Below are 16,701 nucleotides of genomic sequence, written 5' to 3'. Positions count from 1 at the left end.
TATGTGAGTGCTGTGTCAAAACTAGGCTGACATTGAATAAATGGTTATTAAGCACGTGTTTACCACAAAAAGTCCGCCAAGTCTTCTGATGACGTAAAAGCATCAAATCAAGGGGAATTATTAAACAAGTTTCCTCTACTAAATCATTAACGGTACTAATTTACTCCTCTCCTGGAGTGAACACAAATAATTAAATTCACGAAAAAAATTGCATACTCCATCGGGACGCTGAAGGGCATACGACATTTTACCCAGCCTCGACCTTGCTATCCATTTCCATCTCGTTGGTTCAGGCACATTTCGATTACTGCTCTGATGCATGGAACAAATGCAACAAAACCCTAGTGGACAAGCCCCAAAAATTACAAAATGGCGCTGTCCCTTCTATTGCCTGCCACTAATTTGGAACACTATTGAACATAGAATTAATCAGACATTGGTTTTTGGGCAAAGGGGATAACCGGAGTACCCGGAGAAAACCTCTCGGAGCAACTGAACTGTTGTGTCAACTCACAATATCATGTTAATAGACAATTTCTGTACGAGAAATAATTGTGACTTATAACTGTAATGATAGCCGAGACTCGAGCACTGTCTGCACGTCAGTTGTGGATGAAGGGTTAAACTGAGATTGGAGTCTTCCTGTTCTTCTTTTGTTTATTTGTTCACTTTTCAAAGGAGACTAAATATATATTTTGCATTGCCTTGTTTTCAAGCATTAATCAAGAACCAACTTTTATCAAAACCTCCAAGAATAAATTGAAGCCTCAAGATGGACTTTTTTACAGTATGTTAAACGAAAGATTAAAGCGAGCCTCGCACTTACCAGGGAAATTTAAGCAATTGTATTTTTAGACACCTGAGAAGTTCCCTCTGCGATACCAGTGCAATGCTCTACCAACTTTCACAGGAACACATGAGCCCAACAAATTGACCAGCTCCCAACTGTGTGGCTAAGTTGGTAGAGCATTTCACCGCCATCGCAAATGTAATTCAAAGTTAGGGGGAAAGCAATACATCATTTTAAAGCTAAGACCATAAGGTTTTCAAAAACATATAACTTTCTTAAATAGAACTAAAACAACAATTTATAAAAAGAAAGTATACAAGAAAAAGTTAAACATGAAATAACAAAAAAAAACATTTTTCCACACGAACTTGGTCATTTTAACGTTGATTACAAATTTTTGGATGCGAAAGAAAAATATTCGTCATTTAATTTGCTTTCTTGGAAATAAATTTGTCGGAAAACTAAACAGGCACAAATATTTTTTTGATTTTTTTTAGTAGTTCGTTTAGCGATGTGTCATATGATAATTAGATAAAAATGGCAAATTTGCGACCCGTTAATACGGTAATGAGGCAGATTGCACTGCGCATAATTAACGTCTGTTGGCCAAAAACCACCCAAATTACCAATTTTTCGACGGAAAATTCATCCCAAAGGTTAAATTAATTCAATGGACATGTAATCAAGGTAAATATGTGAGATTTGGAGCAAAAAAAAAAAAGCGAATATTTTGAGGAACAGCACCACACATTTTAAACCTGGGTCGTGTTCTATTGGGATCAACCGTTTTAGGTTGGTTGAGTTGAGAAACTTTTGCAACCGGCATCAAACTAGGTTGACACGGTTGAAAAAGCGTTTTCGCATACTTTTTCTTTTTTTTTTTTAATTCGGCCGTGGGCTCCAGCCAAGGTTTTTTCCCTCACCTTTTCAACGCAGAGAAGTCCGGTAAGGACTATTCTCTGGAGTCACCGAGTTTCAACCGAAAACGGTTGAAAAGTGTTCTACTGGGGAATCTCAACTGGTTTGCGGTTGAAATGGTTGATCTCAATAGAACGTGTCTTTAGTTGAATCCGTTAAAACCGTGCTGAGTCAGTTTTTGCCTAGGTGAAACCTGTTCGTCTCAGTTACACATACCACATATTTAGGGTTAGAACCAATCTCAGTCTCAATTGTAAAATTGATATCTCTGGCCATTTTTCATCGTGTTGTTACACTCCTCTTACGTATTCTGATATGATAGGGTAAATTAATTCCTATTCAAAGCGCTTGTAATAACACACTAATCATTTGAGTACGTGATATTGTTATGTCCTAACATTGAAAGCTTCACGTCAAAGCACAGTTCCCTCCGCCTTGTACAGAACTCTTCTGCAAGAGATAAGACATGCGTCAGATACAGGGAAAAGGGAGCTTACGGCTACGAGAACATAAAAATAGGTTTAAGAACGGTGCCTACTAATTCAAATGTATTTTTGCCCTAATTTATGATTATGCAGGAAAGGTAGATCTTCCCAAGTGTTATTGAAATCCAAAAAGAAAATCGGGGGTAACCACGCATTTTTCAAAGATAATTCATGAACAATATTTGTATAGAGCTCTAAAATACAAAGCAATGTATGGCGTTCTTTCTCAATTTGAAGCTCGATTATTTCTAAAGAATGCATGGCTACCCCCAATTTTCTTTTTGAATACCAAGAGTACTTGCTAAGATCTACTTTCTCTGCATAGTTTAAAACCGCGTAAAAATATCTCTGCATCAGTAAGCATCACCAATAGGAAATCCGAGTTATTTATCTGGAGATGCGCAGATCGTATGTGCAATAGCAATAGTAAGCACCGTCCTTAATTAACAAAAACAATAGTTCTGCAACCCCTGCACGTGCCTTTTACATTTGATACATTTGTTTGCCATTGTCGTCTTGAGAACGACGTGTTAATGATCAAATTTGAGATTGCGTGGAGGACGCGTGCACCTGGCCATGACTTTTCAATTTTCTCACTTAATATCCACATCGTTCTCGCCAATTTTATTCTTGGATTGTGAACTCACATTTTCCATTAGGAGCGACTTGGAGTAATCTCAAAATTATTACAAAAACGGGAAATTATATAGGGAGCTTACGGAACGACGACGCCGACGGCAACGACGATGCTACAAAACAATAGCTTTAGTGAGTAAAAACATGGTTCTGCACGTGCGTTTTACATTTTGGTACATTTCTTTGTCGTCATCTCCTAAATGACGACGTGAATTGACCAAATTCAAGGTTCTGTGGAGGACGTTAGTACATGACGATGAATTTTCAGTTCTTTCTGTACGCTTCCAACCGAGTCATACTAGTTTAATTCCTCGACAGTTACTACACATTTTTTAACGCGAAACGACATGAAATAGTCTCGTAGTGATATGAATAACGCGAACTTGTATTTTTAAATGAAGTCCGCGCAGCCGTCGTCGTCCTCTTTTCGTAAGCTCCCTAATATCTTAAGACAACGTTCTCGTAGCCGTCGTTGTCGTCCTTGCTTAAGGTTCCTAAAATTAAGCACAGACAACGATGATGGCTACCAGAATGTGATCTAAAAATGTGTCTGCCTATTATCCTAATAAGTTGCAATTATTCCAAGTATCTTGGAATTGAAAGGAATAAAATTGGTAGGAATGGTGCCAATGTTAAGAGAGAACTCAACCTATCCTCGACTTTCGCCATTTCACGTCGCTGCCAGGAAGACAAAATGTAGCAAAATTTAAATTGCACGTGCAGGGCGTGCAAAGCCATCGTTTTCTCACATTAAACGGATTGGTTAATGCCCTTCTCGTTCTCTTCAACGTCATGGTTGATTACTAAGCTCACTACAGGCAAACTGAGGACGCCCACTCTATTTGATATCATGGCAATCAAATTTTTGTCACTTTGAAGTCGTCAATAGACAATAGGCCTTTTAAGCAAAGATAGCAGCAACGTAAACCAAAATCTCGCTTTCAAATATAATCTTAGCGCCGCCGTTAGTAAATTATGCTTATTCCATCTCGCTTATATACATCGTACAATATGAGTGACCTCTCCTATAGATGGATTGGATAAAAATGATCAATACATATCTGTATGTTTTACGTCGTCCTCAAATTTGATCATTTCACGTTGTTGGTTTGTAGAAAACGGCATACAGATGCATTGAAATGTGTACTGCACGTGCAACACGATTATTGTCTCCTTTCTGACACCCGAAAACCTTCGGGAATTTGAAGAAACGGGCCAAGAGTCTGAAGAACGATCACTCTAGGGTTATTCCTCCTAGTTTTGAACTCCTGTATCTATGCTTAATCAACGTACAAATTAAACAAGTCACAATATAGGAATCATAAAATGGAGAAACCACTCTGAAAAACTTACACTTCTGCACCTGTGCCATTGACAGCTGAAAAATAGAGATAGACATAGAGAGATTTACTTTATCAACTCTTCCGACCGGGACTTGGGGTGGCAATTTTAAGATGCTCGGGTATTGTAAAGAAATAAACACTTTCTATATATATGTATAGAAAATCGTAGGAACACGGCTGCACTTCGTGATTTATGGGCGCGATTGTTGTTTTAAAAGTTCTCAAAATTGCACGAGACGGAGGCGAGTGGATTTTGAGAACCTTTAAAACATCACGAGTGACAATAAATCACGAAATGCACGAGCAAGTATATACGATTTTTATTATATTTCATAGTCGACAAAATAACTGCATCACTTGCTTTGTTTCTTTAGCAATTTTCGAATTGCACTCTATAACCTGTATGCTATTTATGCGATCGTCATTGACCAATAGGAAACGGGTTATTTTGTTGAGTATATACTAAATGCATGTATAAGAACATTTTTTTAAACGTTCAGGCTGAGATTAACCAAATTTTAAGAACATACTAAGAATATACCAAGGCTGAGAGTCAATTAAGGACGTCTTTTTTTTGTTTGTTTGTTTTCTTTCTCTTTGTTTTGCTTTTTTTGTTTGTTTTCGTGAGCAGTTTAAATAAAGGTAAAAAAAAATGTGAAGAAGAACTCAGCTTAAATTCGAGCCTAGTTTACCACGCTACTTTAAGATCATGTCAAGACCGTTTTCAGGTTCAAATCGGAAAATAAATAAAGAAAGAAAGAACGTTCATCCTTAGCCCCAAAATTAGTCGTTCTTATAAAGAAAGAAAAGTGCAATTATATCCAAGTTAATAATCATCGCGGGACCTTGATTATATCGCTGTTGCATTTCCCCGATTTAATAAATGTTTTGGGATATATTGCTTTTCACTAAACGATGCACCAAAACAAATAAGACGTCTTTAATTATTTAAACTCTAATTTCAACGCGAAGACGTACTATGAAAGATGTGGTACCTTAAGCACACTCGGATGATTCGTCAATCAACTATCAACGCGCAAAGAGCTTTGTGATAATTTGAACAATAAAAAGTCGCTAACGGCATTTAATTCCGTAATGTGTTCCGTAATATGTTCTCACCGTTGCACTGGAAACGAGCGCAAAGGAGAGGCTGATGAGAGGGAGTAGTTTCACATGCAAATTATTTCCCCCACATGAGACTTCCTCGCATGTTCTTTCCAGTCGAACTGTGAAGATACCAATAATGTCTAATAGGCACGCACCTTACATATTAATGATCTATTTATCTCTTAGCTCATAATTCGCTGATCTGAAGATTGCATTATATTGATTCCCACAATAGTTCTAAGTTCTTAGCTAACAAGACTCAAGTTACTGAATGCCAAGTGTAGTCTATCAACAAGCTGAGTAAAGAAACGTAAGAAGTTAACCCACCATTCTTCCCTCTTCGGGCTTGTCTGTCATGGCGAGCTTTGTTTTTCCAGACACAATAAAGTATCACAGCGATGGACAAAACAACAACTAAAGCAACAACAATTACAGCAATTTCACCACCTGATAGTCCTTCCTTGGTCGAAATACTTGTAGTCCCTGGTCCTTTCGAGAGAAAAACTGAAGAGGTTACAGTTAATAACTCGTATGATTGCAAGCAAATTCGCAACACTTTTTCAACTTTTGAAAATGCGCGAAAAGAAGACAGCAAACATGGATTAAATGTACTAACGAATGAATTGATATCTGATTTTCAAACATTCCCACCATTTTAAAACAATTATGGGCTATTAGGCAAGTTCACACTGGGTTCCAAGTTGGCCATAAGTGAGACAGAAACTCAAGTCAACTCAGTCAATGCAGAAATTATTTGAAAGCAGGAGAGAACGACTTTTTTTTTCTGACTTCACAGGGATAGGCCCATTCCCTTTAACGTCTCGGTCGTGAAACAGACTGCTACTTTTACATGGAGCTTGTCTCAATCAGGAGACTTTAACCAGAGACATAAAACTGGAATACTAGGTCTATGTAACGACATTCTCGTAGATCATGGCTGGCATGAGATCGAGTGACCATTCGCAGTTCCATGGGTAACCATGTCCCACCCACGACTTGTGCGAGGATTAGCTGGAAAGGTCTGGGTTCACGGAAAAAAAAATCTAAAAACAACTCCATCTATAAAAACGCTGTTAATTCCACAAATACAATGGAGTTGTACGCTCCATATCATAGGCTCCTGCAGTCATCTATCAGTAAAAGTGGAAAGAGATGACAGAAGGGTGTGACATACGACGTTGGCATTATTCTTTTGAGCGAAAAAAAAAAGAAATTAAAATGGGGGACCAAGTAAAGGAAAAAATTATACATTGAAAATAGCTGATTTATTTTAGGAAAATTGATTATGAAATACAAGTCGTTTAATGGCCAAATTGGTATGAATTATAATTTAAAAAAGTCCTACAATAAGAGAAATGTCAAGTTTCCCAAAACTGTCCAAAAATGGATTTTTCCGAGATTTTGGAAATTGGGACGAAGAAAATGGCTCATTTTTGGGAAAACTTCCAAAAGCTAAAAACTAGGAAAAACAATTAAGTCGCCTAATGGCCTTATTGGTATGTTTCGAAAACTTTCTTATTATAGATTTGCTCTATGCAAACAAATGCACAACTGAAAAGACCTAAAAGAAGAGAAATGCAAATTTTTCAAAAGTGTCGAACATTTCGATGTTCCGAGATTTTGCAAAGGAGGAGACAAGGCAAAATGTTCCGAAATGGCAGGATTCTTAGGAAGACTCCCACAGGCTCAAACACTAGGAAACTGTTGACATGTTTCGAAGGCTTAACCAAAAACGATCAAATTCTGCCCAACCTTGAGAACTTGCTTTTTTGAAAGATCTCGCTTTGTGTGGGAAGGTAAGTAACCATTTCTCTTACTAGTGGCAAAATGGAGGAGATAAGTCTATTTCTTTGAATGTTTAACAAACGGCATTGAAAAGAAAAGCTCGCTTGTCTGCATTCTCTTCCATCGCGTACAGTATTCTTTGGAAAAAAAAATGTCGAGTAAAAAGCGTAAACTGCGTTAAGATACAATTCGAGTACCTAGTCGGGAATTAAAAAAAAGCCATGTGTTTTTTTATTTTTCAATGTTTGATTTTTCCGGGATCTCTCGAGTTTGAAAGTTTTAATACGGAGAAAAAGTGCTACACAAAACGAGGGAGAAAACAAGTAGCTGTCTTTAAAATCATTGAAGTCCAAGTATTGTTATTTTCTCCCAATAAAAAATCAAAAAATCAGAAACGCTTACCTTCGGTGGGCAATATGGTGACTATGACCATGTAACTGTCGGATCCAACAGAGTTAGAGGCTACACACATATAAGCACCGGCATCGGCTTTTGTGGCATTCTCTAGTATGAAGTGGTCGTCAACAAGAGTTGTGTTCTCTAGGGCCTGTCCGTCCCTACTCCAGACTTTGATGGGAGCAGGCATGCCCTTTGCATCACACTTTAAGTAAAGCACGTTTCCTTCATGCACTTTGACTTCATCCGGTGATCGTGAGGTTATCTTTGGTGGCACTGGAAAGAATTCACGCACATTTGTATAAATAGACACCCAATTTTGATATCAATTTCAAATGATTACCTTTACTTCACCTCCGGAGCAGAGATAAGTGTACACTTTGAAACATTGATTATATGTATTCCTAGACAAGAGTGCTGTTGAAATTGGGGAGAACAGCAAGGGGACACTTTGTAACCTATATTAAAATCCGCGTGCATCTAATTAGGGTGAATCCTTGACATCTTGAAGATCTCTCCCGACAGATGATAGACAGATTTCGCACCGCCTTTACACGGAACACGGCACACAAGAATCAGCAGGTTGTTGTTTGTTACAAAAGCATAAAGACTCTCTTATTCTAACTCGTCCCTCTTCTTTGAGAAGTTTCTCGATATCTGTAGCTAATAATATTCACTACTTGCACAATCCCGCAGTGCAATGCGTTTTGGGGGGTTCTTTACATACATATATATATATATATATATACATATATATATAGTTTGTGTAGAAAGAGTAAACACCACTCACAAGTGTTGTCCTTTTTATTTTTTATATTTTATAAATTTAGGGATTCTTTTGTTCAAAGGCTCAATCAAGGATTTTGTTACGGGGCTGAGAGTATAGCACACAATGCTTAAGTTCGGGTGCTGATGACTAGGATTTTGTTTATGATCCATTCAAAGGCCTTTTTTTCGGATCCTGTCCCGAAAATGGCATTGTGAGCTAGAAAGCGCCTTTGTTCAAAGGCTTTGACTTGGGAATTTGTTGCGTCATTTTCTCTACACTATCATGCAATACCCTAGTGGTCTAATACCTTTTTCCTCTCATATCATTGTTTTTATTGTTCTTATTTGTTATTTTGATTGCATTGTATATTTTTTAGCCTATTTAAGTCTTAGTCTTAGAGAGATTCTTATTCCAAGTATTTTTAACCCTGTAACTCTATACTGAAGAAGCCCGAAGGGCGAAACGTTTATTAAAGAGTTTTGGCCACGGAAGAAGTTCGCTGTTTACTCTTTCTACACAAACTACAATTTTCGAGTGCAAGCGTGTAGTATCCTTTGGATCCTTCTTCCAAGCGGCATCACCGTTGGTAAGCCAATCTTCATTCAAATATACATATATATATATATATGTATATACATATATATATATATATAGCTTTGTAATGCCAAAGAGCTATATCTAACTGCAGACAGTACTGTTTCGGCCTTCTTCTATATATATATATATATATATACATTTTTTCCCACTCTTTGGACTGTATCATGCTTCAGTGAATTGCATATCCATTGTTTTAATGCAAATAATCCCCAAAACGAATTGCAGTATGGGATTGTGCGAGTAGTGAATACATGAAAAAAAATCAGCGCGTTTATTGGGTGACAGCACGTCAATTAATCCAATTGCAATGCAGGTGAAATTCTTGCACTGATGGCCAATCAAATCCGTGCCGTGGATGGCGCAATTTATGGCACAAATTTTTTTGTGATTGCGTGATACGCCTGAGTTGCTTTTGCTCTAGTTAATCACATGATTTTTCTCGTGCAATTTGGAATAAATAAGCATTTGTAATTTTTTTTCAAAGACTACAAATTGTACTCGCCCTACATGCTCGTCCTATTTTGTTCGCCTTTGAAAATATTTACTCGTGCTTATTTATTCCAAATTGAACCCGAAATCATACGATTACTTATACTAACAGGCAAGAAATCGTCTAAAATCAAATGAGTTTCTTTACTTTTGGCACTAAAACGAAAATTTCAACTGGACGTTTGATGCGTGCCGTAAACGCGATGCTAAATCCCTTCATTCTTAAAACGTCAACGTTGAACATTAATTCAAGAATGTACCCTGATGGAGTTTTTCACTGATATTGCAAAATCTTTGAAAATAATAGACCATTTTCGAATTCTCACGGCTGGACTGAATCTAGCATGAAATGGAGGTTAATGCGGGAAATTCTTTTCATATGCAAATTAATTGAGCCTCCATTTCATGCTAGATCCAGTGCAACCGTTAGAATACGAAACTGACCTATTGCATAATTAGACAAATTAAGCAGCCTATGATGTCACGTGTTCTATGCATCCCATAATTTGTCAGTTCTTCATGAACAAGAATTTTATGCTCTTGGTAAATATATATGGTTTTATCATGCTTTCGTTTATTTATTTTTTCCTGAGAAGCATTTCATGTCACAGGGCTTCTATTTATCGAAAATAACCTCCAACTCCTTTGTTGAAGAAAGGGTTAACGACATTTTGGAATACTAGGGCATGATTCTCGATACGAAAACATAAATATAACTTACCCCGAGAATCTATTTTTAACAAGAAAAAGCGTGAACGAGGAGAGGCATAGTTTATTCTCTCCACAGTGCATCTGTAGACCGTCTCGTCACTGGGGTTGACATTGACTATCTCAAGAGAGCCGTTTGAAAACATTGTCGTGCGGTTTCCATAAGGACCTGCAGGTTGACAATATGATTATTCTTTAAGGATCGCCTCACCAAATTAAACCCTCTTACATACACCCAAATTAACACTCCCACCGTCGTGTTTTTGTCTTTCCATTTGAAAACATTTTACTGTTGTTTATGTTTACCTTCACTTGTAGCCTGTTATGTACTATATAAGCAAATATAAAGATTGTGGATTATGCAGAATCAATACGCTGTTAAGGGAATTTGGTATAATTTTCTGAAATGTCACTTTTCCGTCTTTTAATTGGATTGTCATGCCTTGTTCTCTTCTCTGAAGCTCTGAACACAAGTTACTAGAGCCTCGACATATTGGGAACCCTATCTGCTGAATGTCAGCATAATTTTACCGACTATGCAATAACTACGACGTGAACGAACGGCTTGCTAGAAGCCTGGATATAATATCACGCCCCCTTCCCCCCCCCCCCCCCCCCACCCTCATCCTTAACAAAAGTGTATGGGTTAAGAAAACATTCCGGGTGTTTCACTGTGTAAACATTTCCATTGAGATATCATTGTACCCTTGTCACTGTTGTTAGTCACCCAAGACGAAATGCTTTGACTGAAGCCCCGTGCTCTTTCTATGGTGAAAATGAACAGCCCTTCCCTCGGTTCAGACGATTTTATTAATCAAAATCCGGACAACCAGCTAGCATGTAGAGTAATGAAAATTGGACAATATAAACAGCTATTCGTTCTTGAGAGTATGAATTGTATCGTTAGGATTAACCGTGCTCTTAGTTGGTGGGGTGGAGCGAGAAAAATGGTCTGGATCAAGGAAAAAGCGAACACTAGAAAATAAAAACAATAGAGTACTAGGGAGAGGGGAGGCGGAGGAGATATCTTCCGCCCTCCGCTCCCCCTCTCCACAGTTCCCCTTCTCGCGCTAGCTTTTCCTTAATCCGGATGTGATTTACTTTAGCTAGCACATGACCGCCATTGAATACCTTGTTTTCATAAGTTCAAAACTAATGGTATAGTTGAAAATTCGAAATTGGTTTGTGGATTGTCATCATATCATCATGATCATGATTACAGTCACATCATAATTATTGTTATTGTTATTGTTATTGTTATTGTTATGGTTATGGTTATGGTTATGGTTATGGTTATGGCTATGGTTATGGTTATGGTTATGGTTATGGTTATTATTATTATTATTATTATTATTATTATTATTATTATTATTATTATCAGAAACCAGCTGTGGAACTCTACCTGTATCGTTAACTCGAGTGATCCCTGTCCTGTTCATACCAGCCACCCAAGACCATTTTATATGTTCACCATGGCACTTCTGAGAACTACAGTAAGACCAATAAACCACTTTAAACGCCCCATCCAGCTGTATTACTTCTGACAATGCCTGGCAAGGAAGCCTGACAGATTCCCTCACTCGTATCTCGAAAGATTCTTCTGTCATTCGGCTTTCGTATTGTTCACTGTGGTCTAGAATACGAAAAATGGAGTAACGCTAAATCAGCAAAGGTGACAAATTACATATTTGATACGAAAACAAAAGCTATGCAATTTTGTAATGATTTTGCGTCTCCAAATCCTTCGAGGGAGATTCTTTCTACAGAAAAGGTTTTATTTGTCAAATAAATGAGCGTTGGCTACTTTAATTATTGATTCAGCTATCTCTTCCTCTCCCTCTCTGGTATTTTCTTTCACTTTGCAAAGGCTCAAGGGTTACCATGTCACAAACCTTCCACGTTAATCCAAACTGATGCACCAAGCGAGCCTTGGAATGGCCCAAAAAACATGCGACATCCATAAGTCTTCTCATCAGATTGTCTCAAATCTCTAAACTCGATTGAAAGCGCAGAAGTGTTGCTTGTCTTGATGGACCAAATCTTGGCCTGGACCCTTCCAATGTATTTCGGCACTTCCTGATCTAGCTTTGGATTTAAGATGATCGTTTCGTTCTTCGTCAAAGTTAGTAGTGTCATGTAGATCCCTCCTCGCTTCCAAGTTCCAACTGTGATACCATCGTAGACCGATTTGTCAGGATCACCTACTTGGAATTCGCAACGGAAGGAAGTGTTGCTCCCTGGGGCCCCTGAGAGGGGTGGTGAAAGTATGGCAGTGATCGCAGACTTCGTCTCCACTGAATTTGTTAAGAAAGCAAAGTCAATGCATTATTATTATTATTATTATTATTATTATTATTATTATTATTATTATTATTATTATTATTATTATTATTATTTTTAATATGTTCACCAACGTTGGTACTTGATTTTAAAAAAATACTTAACCAAATACATTTGACTTATCACAAGTACTATGCGGAGATTTTTCATATCATTTAAGGCTAAATGGAAGATGATGACAAGCCTCTAGCCCTTAGAAAAGTCTACGGTCAAAAAGCCTTGCGCTAACGAAAAAAAAAACGTGTTCTTAAACATTTGAAATCAGCAGCCTTCTGTTTTTGAAAGGACTTGCACACCCTCAGGATATTCTTGATTTTGATTAGATTTAACCATATTTCCGTTACCTTCAACACGAAGGCTAAGAAAATCAGACTGCGAATCTCTCAAGGTGAAAAATTCAAGTCGCAATCCATAATCCATCTGGTCTTCAGGCTCAATCTGAGAAACTTGGAAAGCAGCTATAGACTTGGCCAAGTCTCCTTTCCACTGAACACGTTCAGCCAGGGAGGGGAACTCGTCTCTTAGGCTTGGGTTTGGGATGACTTCGCCATCTTTTGTTACTGAAAGAATGTACGAGGAAAGGTAACCGTTCCTCCATATGCCGAAAACCAATCTTTGGAAATCATGCCTTGCTGGACGGTGCTTATTTAGAATCCATTGAAACAAAGCATCAGATCCTTGAAACGCTCTTACGGGATGTGACGATAGCCGGACGATTTTAGCGCCGAACCCTGCATAGCAACAACATTACATTAAAGACTCAGTGTGTTTGTTCAAAGCAAAGGACCATTAGTTCCAAAAAACAATAAGTAATAACGAACTGAGAAAGTCAGAAGAGGTCGTCGTCAGAAGCTTCCCAATAACTAAATAAATTTTGTTATCGGCAGCCATATACTGACCTTATTTATCAGAAATGGGTATGGTAAATATCGATTTATTAAAATATGATGGGGGGAGCAAGGTTCCTGGTTGAAATAACAAACAAAACAAAAATAATACCTCCGTTTTCGGATGCGAGATGGTTTATACACAGTATAATCATGGTTGGTGTCTCGTTATTTACCACGTCATACCGAATACAGGGTAATCGAATATTTGTGAATTAACTTTCAGATGGTACCGACTTTTCTGGAAATCAATCAGTGTAAAAAAAACGGCACAATTCTTCACAGTTGCAAAACCCAGGTGGGTCGATTGCATTTTCTTTACTATTTTTAGGATTGCAAAAAGGGCTCTGTGAAAGCCGCAAAACGTACGTATTCACAGTCTTTAGTGAGAGACATTACAAAGGCAATGTGGCATTAAAACTCAATGACCGACACAAGCACAATGTTTGGTTAATGACCATTAACATATTTGTCCATGGCGTGAAGATGATGATATCCCGACTAAGATCTCTAGGCCCTTGATCATATTAAAGTCGCTTAAAACGCTAAAAATAAAGTTTCGGGCTGACTTTCAACATTACTGAAAAGTGATTATGCAGTTTACAAACAGGCATTTACTTTGTTAGTATATAGCACACAAGTGAATAGTGCTTTCCGCGCATTGTGGTTGGCTAGCTTGGAGGTTAATAGCAAGTACTGATTCACCTCTGACTTCAAACTGCAAATAACAAAATAGCTTTGCTGCTCTGCTTATTAATTAACATCCACCTATTCAGTTCACGTCCACTTCAGTTAATAATGTTAACTGTTTTGGGAAGGAAACATGTCTGGCTCAACGTGTTTTTTTTTTTTTTTTTCGGTTAGTGATGAATATGGCGCAGGAAAAAAATCTGGTTTTGTCATTTACTTCTAATGGAAAAGGAAGTTGATACATTTCGTGGTTCAACTAATGGGTCGAATGTTTAGTTTTCGATAAAACAATAAGATAATGAGCATATCTTTGACGATAATCAGAAAGTTCGGTAGAACTTTACTGATGATCATGTGCAGTCAACCTTCGTTTCACTCGTAGCAAAGTTTTTCATTCGAGCCAAACTCACTTCGACTCTCACTGTGCATTTAGACAAAATAAACTTAGTGTGATTAACTACTGTATCTCTCAGTGATCCCTTCCGTGGCTGCCAGCCTGCAGTATTCATGTGATCCCTTTATAATTCTGTTTAATAAGCAAGGTCATCTTGCAGCTGCAAGTTTTTGCATTGCGAATGCGTGTAGAGACCCAAGGAATGGGGTTAGTGGTGGTCAAAAAATCCGTACGTATACTAGGGAAACGTGAAAACTGTTGCATAAAAATGCAATCAAATATATAGCAACACAGGTCTGGATAAAGTTTATTCTAACGATGCAAATTTTAATAGAGCGCGAGGTTGCTTGATAGAAACCTTAACCCGCGCGAACTCTTCTGTGATTCTAGTTCCAAAATAGTGTCACTGTGTCCTTGAACAATGCTTGTATCACAGTATTCGGTGGCTATGACATCCATAGGATGATTTCCTAGGTGAGATATTCAGTAATCTATCTTAGTTTATCCAGCCGCATCCGCAATACTATTTTTGGACTTCTCACAAACCGCTAAGGTCCGATGACTGACCAATGAATTAATTAATCGTGAAGATATCAGACAGCTTCCACTTCTTCAATCTGACCTCTTGCTATACACACGTTAAGACCTCGACACTGTTGCTTTACTAAAAAAAAAACATCAATTCAACGAAACGTGACATCTCCCTTACGTCGGTTTCTACTGAAAATCAAGAATTAGATTTGTATTTTAGGAAATACAGCATGAGTTAATACAAGCTTGCGTCTATCTATTAATTTCACTTCCGCTAAACTTGAGCAAGGAAAGCTAAGTTGGCTAGAAAAGACAAAAGCATAACATGACTCAAATTTATCCAATACTATTTCGAAGTGAATTTGACGGACCGCAAAAGTTGAGGAACAACATCCAGCTACCAAATCCTGCAGCGTTTGCCAAGGGGTCAAATGTGAAGATTTTATTCAGCTGTCTAATATATACACAACGAAGGTTGTGACCGTCATATTTAAATTGAAGAATTATTTAACAAGGTTGAAAATAGATTGTTCTAAACTGCAGTTTGGCGATGAAGAGACTATTCTTCTTTAGTCCTGTACATGCCCTGATCTTACTAGCCGTCAACAGCTCAACGTTTGACAGGAAAACCAACAGGGCATAAATACTGACAGTTACAGTCTTGTGAGAAACGTTGAAAGTTGGTCTAGTTAGTTGTGTGATTCCAACAATGTGAAAACCAATATATACTTACTTACCTCCATGAACAAGTGAAAGAAGAAAGAAAATTAGGTTTTTCGACATTATTGATCCGTATTTACAACTGCCAAACAATTCTAAGAAAACGGATGGATTACTTCCCATTAGATTAGAATGAAGAGAGACTTGGCGGAGCAGATATACGAATATTTATAAATAATTAGGATAGTACGCGAACTCTGATTGGTCAATAGCTGTGTTTACATGGGAGTATGTAATCACGTCTGTGACATCACACGGAATTTTGATTGGTTGCGTTGTGAGACGGGCGTTTTGGTTGGCTGGTACGAAATATGAGGGTGTTTTAGGAAAACCTGTTTTCATCAAGAAGTAAAAAAAAAAAAAAAACAGAATTTCCTTCATTTGTCGAAATCTTTTTTAGAAATATTTTATAAAATCAACAGAGGTTTTTTTTTTTTTAGGTGTTTACATAGCCTAATCTAAACACTCGGGGAGTTGGCAGAATTCTCGACATTTACGCAAACCCTAGACTGCGTCTCGGATTTGCATAACTGTCTCGAATTCTCCCAACTCCCCCTCGTGTTTAGATGAGGTTTTTTTTTTAAAACACGGAAAAAGGTCACCTATTGCTTAAGCATACCAATGACATATTTGAATACCCGCGACCCAGTCAACTCGCAAGCCCGGGATCTAGACTGTTCGCTGGCGTTACCGCTCGAATGATTCTCGCAACTCGGAAAAACTGGAGGCAATACCCGCAACCTTAATGCACCGCAGTCTTAGAAAAGAACTGCATTCATAGCAAGGAGTATTATCATGACTCGGCGATATCTGCAAAGTTGCTAGCATGCTGTTGCCTGTTATGTTGTTTATGTCCCGGAAAGCAGATAAATTGAAGAAAGTTTTAGTTTTGCATCCAAAAATTCGTAATCAACGCTAAAATGACCAAATTTAGCCTGGAAAACTTTTTTTTGTGTTATTTTTCCTTAATTTTTTTGTTCAACTTTCGCTTTTATAAAATGTTTCAGTTGTCTGTAAGTAAGTTATATTCTGTTGGAAAGCTTATTTTCTTAGCTTTAAAATGATGTATTTTTCCCCCTAGCTTTAAATATTTTTTGAGGGAAAAAAAAAACATTT

The 16,701-nt window shown here is 37.7% G+C and overlaps 1 protein-coding gene across 2 annotated transcripts; it reads right to left on the bottom strand.

Moving 5' to 3' along the window:
- Positions 1 to 645: 645 nt before the first annotated feature.
- On the bottom strand, positions 646 to 15,728 carry LOC137982920 (cell adhesion molecule 3-like). Of its 2 annotated transcripts, none has more exons than XM_068830081.1 (9): positions 15,603 to 15,728; positions 12,708 to 13,094; positions 11,916 to 12,317; positions 11,426 to 11,656; positions 10,037 to 10,192; positions 7,467 to 7,736; positions 5,607 to 5,783; positions 4,183 to 4,207; positions 646 to 2,158 (listed from the first exon to the last, which is right to left on the bottom strand). In XM_068830081.1, exons 1-9 carry the CDS (start codon positions 15,706 to 15,708, stop codon positions 2,122 to 2,124), a joined length of 1,791 nt encoding a protein of 596 aa, XP_068686182.1. In that variant the 5' UTR covers positions 15,709 to 15,728; the 3' UTR covers positions 646 to 2,121. The 2 variants fall into 2 exon arrangements, with proteins under 2 accessions (XP_068686182.1, XP_068686183.1); XM_068830082.1 differs by having other exon boundaries at positions 5,607 to 5,768.
- Between the last annotated feature and the right edge of the window lie 973 nt (positions 15,729 to 16,701).

This window comes from Montipora foliosa, chromosome 13 (assembly GCF_036669935.1).
Source record: "Montipora foliosa isolate CH-2021 chromosome 13, ASM3666993v2, whole genome shotgun sequence".
Classification (NCBI taxonomy): Eukaryota; Metazoa; Cnidaria; class Anthozoa; order Scleractinia; family Acroporidae; genus Montipora; species Montipora foliosa.
Note: the sequence above shows the minus strand (reverse complement) of the source record. Positions and strands in the feature narration are given on the sequence as shown.

Bases quoted from the DNA above. Each gene is read 5' to 3' on its own strand.
- LOC137982920 (XM_068830081.1), bottom strand. From the start codon at position 15,708: ATGGGAAGTAATCCATCCGTTTTCTTAGAATTGTTTGGCAGTTGTAAA. The intron at 11,657-11,915 runs GTTTGTGACATG...TTCGTATTCTAG, and splicing joins AGTTTGGATTAACGTGGAAG to ACCACAGTGAACAATACGAA. The intron at 5,784-7,466 runs GTAAGCGTTTCT...TAACCTCTTCAG, and splicing joins CACCATATTGCCCACCGAAG to TTTTTCTCTCGAAAGGACCA.